This window comes from Piliocolobus tephrosceles, chromosome 1, assembly GCF_002776525.5.
Source record: "Piliocolobus tephrosceles isolate RC106 chromosome 1, ASM277652v3, whole genome shotgun sequence".
NCBI classification, from domain to species: domain Eukaryota; kingdom Metazoa; phylum Chordata; class Mammalia; order Primates; family Cercopithecidae; genus Piliocolobus; species Piliocolobus tephrosceles.
Window position 1 is genome coordinate 212,632,434 of NC_045434.1, and position 4,019 is coordinate 212,636,452.

The 4,019-nt window shown below is 51.7% G+C and overlaps 1 protein-coding gene across 3 annotated transcripts; it reads left to right on the forward strand.

Annotated features, from left to right (window-relative positions):
• Window positions 1-1,744: 1,744 nt before the first annotated feature.
• LOC111544638 lies at window positions 1,745-3,738 on the forward strand. 3 transcript variants are annotated; one of them, XM_023215280.2, is made up of 3 exons: window positions 1,815-1,873; window positions 1,941-2,034; window positions 2,284-3,738. In XM_023215280.2, exon 3 carries the CDS (start codon window positions 2,619-2,621, stop codon window positions 3,570-3,572), a length of 954 nt encoding a protein of 317 aa, XP_023071048.2. In that variant the 5' UTR covers window positions 1,815-1,873; window positions 1,941-2,034; window positions 2,284-2,618; the 3' UTR covers window positions 3,573-3,738. The 3 variants fall into 3 exon arrangements, with proteins under 3 accessions (XP_023071046.2, XP_023071050.2, XP_023071048.2); XM_023215278.2 differs by having other exon boundaries at window positions 1,745-2,034; XM_023215282.2 differs by lacking the exon at window positions 1,941-2,034 and having other exon boundaries at window positions 1,759-1,873.
• The last annotated feature ends 281 nt before the right edge of the window (window positions 3,739-4,019 follow it).

Below are 4,019 nucleotides of genomic sequence, written 5' to 3' on the forward strand. Positions count from 1 at the left end.
AAAAAAAAAAAAAAAAAAAAAAAAAAAAATCCAGAGTTGGAAGCCAGGCAACGGGAAGTGATGGAGAATCAATGTCCATATTTTTCAATAGACACCCCCAATCGAAACTGATTCAGGGAGTTAAAAATCACATTAAAATCCATTAAGGACTTCACACTTAATGTTTCTTCTTCTTCCTTCTTCTTTCCCTTCTTCTTCTTCTTTCCTCTTCCTTTTCTTCTTCTTCTTCTTCTTTTTTTTTTTGGAGACAGAGTCTCGGCCTATCCCCCAGGCTGGAGTGCAATGGCATGATCTTGGCTCACTGCAACCCCCACCTCCCAGATTCAAGCGATTCTCCTGCCTCAGCCTCCCCAGTAGCTGGGATTACAGGCGCCTGCCACCACGTCCGGCTAATTTTTGTATTTTTAGTAGAGACAGGGTTTCGCCATGTTAGTCAGCTGGTCTCAAACTCCTAACCTCAGATAATCTGCCTCGGTCTCCCAAAGTGCTGGGATTACAGGCGTGAGCCACCGCACCCGGCTTTTCACACACTTCTAATGTTAAAGAGACCTTTTGGGAAATGATATTGACTGTGTGACAAAATATATTTCTGAAGTCCAGCAATTCCTTCAGTTTCTAGTAAAATTATTAATGCACTATTATTTGTTAAGATTAAAATTAGCATCAAGAGGAGGATCCCATTTTTATGAAATATTTTTGATCTGTTTGCATCTGTGTCTTGAAGGATGTGCGCCTGGTGCTGCTATTGCTAATTTCTGGAGGGTTGGACTACAGTGATTTTCTTTACAGACATTTGTGTACTTTTCTTCACTGCTTGAATGCATTTGTAACAAGCATGTGTGAGTTTTACAAAAACGTGTGTGTCCAGGTTTTTGCTATCAAAAAATATATGTTTGTGTTTTTTCTTTTTAAAAAGCAAATATAAAAAGACCTCATACAGTGAATGCTGAAGAGGGCAATCTCCATGGATTAATATTCTCATCCGAGTGCTTACTGTATTTTCTTTTTTTCAGTAAAAAAAAATAAAGATGTACAGAGTAGGAGGAGGGCCTGACTGACAGCATGAGCTTAGTTTGATAATTTTTCCTCCCAACGATGCTTCTTCAGACAAACAGAACTCATGAGGCTGGGTTTCCGCAATCAATGAGTGGGGACCGGGGAGAGGAAAGGGCTATAGTGAGGTCTCTCCAGCGGGGGCAGAGCGGCCCTAGGCTGTTGGGGGCCCCCCGGCTGCAATCCCTGCTGCAGCATCTGGCAGTAGGCACTGACCCTGGCTTTGCTCTCCATCAGCAGCCAGCGGGAGCTGTCAGGAGTGGGGGCCAGACCTTGCCCTGCTTCTGAGTGACCCTCCTATCCCATGGTGCCAACAAGGGTGGTGGCCTGCCATGGCTGGACCACATCCATTGCACCCCTAGGCCTTGGCCCACTCTGGGCACAGGAGACCCATGTGCTCAGAGCCTCCCTCCCCTGGAGAGGATGACACATGCCAGGCTCACCGCTGGCTCCACACCTGCTCAGGCCTCCACCCCTCCAGCCGCTCTGCTGACCACTCTCTTATGGAAACCCTGAGCCCGACCCACCAGTTTTTCTTCTCCTGATCCACAGACACCGACTCTGGTGCTGTGCCACCTGCCTTGGGTCCCACTCGCAGATCCTGCCTGAGCCTTTCCTGGTGACTCACCCCTAGGTCGTGAGCACTGGTTGAACAGCTGCTGGCACAGCTTCCCCAGGCGACCAAGGAAGCAGCCCCGCCCCGTCCTCCTTCAGAAGAAGAGGGCACAAGGTTTTGGCGTCCAGAACATCAACCCTACAAGTGTTTGGATGACCTGTGGACGATCACACCGGGACAATCCCAGACCTCTCCCAGCTGGAGGTAACAGTTCTTGCCTTGCTTTCATTATTGCCATTCACTCACTCATTCACTCATACATTCACTGCAGGGTGGCATGTAAAGTATCAGAAACACAAAAATGAGAACATGTGGAGTCTCTGCCTTCGTGGTCCTCAGCCCGACAGCTGAGTGGGAAGATGGAGGTAACAGAGGGCACAGGGGGAATGGCATCCCCTCCCCTTCTGCTGGGAGCTGGCGGCGGGGAAGGCGGCTGGCTGACCCCACCCGGGCTCTGGCTGCTTCTAAAGAGCTTGTTAGAGACCCTGGAGAAGGTGGACTCAGGCCAGCAGCTCCTGAGCTTGTCTCCACCACGGCTTCTTTTATGATTTGCCCAACTCTTCCCCTCCTGCCCTTCCATCTGTCCCTGCATCTCCAAAACTATGGTCTATCAGGAAAACTGTTCCAGTTAAGCAAGAAGAAACCGAAGCTGCACAGCAGGGGCCACCCAACTGGTGTTGCCACACTGGCCTGACGAAACCCTGACCCGAAACGGAAGGATCTGTCCTCTTGGTTCATGCGAATCACCTTCTTACGTAGGTCAGTGTAGGGTTTCTGCTGGGGTTCTGGAAATACATAACAAAGCTCCTAGCTCTGGTATCTATTAGGTTTTGCTGCTACAAGGTAGTTTAGGCACCCAGAAATGAGGTCTGCAGGCTGATTTCAGGAGACTGGAATCAGGTCCCAGAGATGGCCCCCGAAGTGGGATCCTGGGGCTCCCCTCTCCCCCATGCCGGCCTTGTCCTTAGGCCCCCATGGTGCTGAGATGGCTGCTGCAGCTCACCAAGACCTGAGTCCAGAGCAATGGTGCTGCTTCAGCCTGAGTCCTTGGGGTCACTCTGATTTGACCAGGTTGGGCCCCGAGCACCCCCTGATCCCATTGCTGTGGCTGTGGGCATTGGATGTCCTGATCGGCCAGCACTGGGTCCCACGCCCCATGCCTGCCGTCAGAACTCCCCAGAACACGTGTACAGGAGGGTCCCCAAACGGGGACTGGGCACCAAGTGATCCTCCAGTGTGCCCCTCACAGATGCTGGCTGGGACCCGCAGTCCTGCCCGGCCATGCTGCTGTAAGGACTGCAGAACTAGCAGCCATCACCACACAGAAGCAGGGAGGGACGCCCTGGGCTACCCTCAGGGAAGCAGCACATCCCCCACGCACTTCCCATCTGAGGGACAGGCGGGGACGGTCACCGCAGCTCTGGTTTCTGGCCTTCGTGACATCTTCCCTTGCAGGTTCTGGGCATGTCTCACCCTGTCTCTGTCCCCTCTGCCGTGGGGCCCCTGCCCAGAGCTCACCTATTTCGAACGGACATGCTGCTCCTTTTGCCACCTTGTGCTGTCACCAACCCTGCGTGGTTCCTGCATGCTGCTGGTGACAACCTGCAAATCTCCAACTCCTGTACCTCAAGTGGTCCTGAAATCCTATTTGACTTCCCCAAAACACTTACATTCCTGGGAGTGTGACACAGCTTGGAGGGAGGACTCAGGCAGGGGACAGGAGAGAAGACAAATGAAGCATCAGGCTCTGGTGTCCTCAAAGACCCTCCCCTCCTGGTATCTCCCACGCAGGGGTGAGTTCCTTCCCCTCCAGTGGGCTGCCGGGAAGGTTGGGGGACTCTTCCCAGACCGCTTGGGAGTCTATGAAATGCGCTCATCCTGCCCACCGCTGTCTCTCCCATGAGGTCCGCAGACCCTCTTGCAAATGGAATGCACTGGCTTGCTCAGACACACTTATACTTGCAACAGGCATGTGGCTGTCCTCGGTTCAGGGCCCTCACTTACCCCAGCCCTCCCCTCCTCAAAGAACACACACAGCACGATGCCGGGGCCCACAAACCCCTACACCCCATCCCCCAAATAAACAATTAAAGCATGGATTTTGGCAAATCAATTTTATTGTTTAAAAAAATAAATGTTACATTTGACATAGAAAAAGGCATTTTAAAAATGTTTTTATAAGGTTTAAAAAGGCATTTGTTCTGGCCAGGCATGGTGGCTCACGCCTGTAATCCCAGCACTTTGGGAGGCTGAGGCAGGTAGATCACCTGAGGTCAGGAGGTCGAGACCAGCCTGACCATGGTGAAACTCCATCTCTACTAAAAATACAAAAATCTGCTGGGCATGGTGG

Bases quoted from the DNA above. Each gene is read 5' to 3' on its own strand.
- LOC111544638 (XM_023215278.2), top strand. From the start codon at position 2,619: ATGCCGGCCTTGTCCTTAGGCCCCCATGGTGCTGAGATGGCTGCTGCA.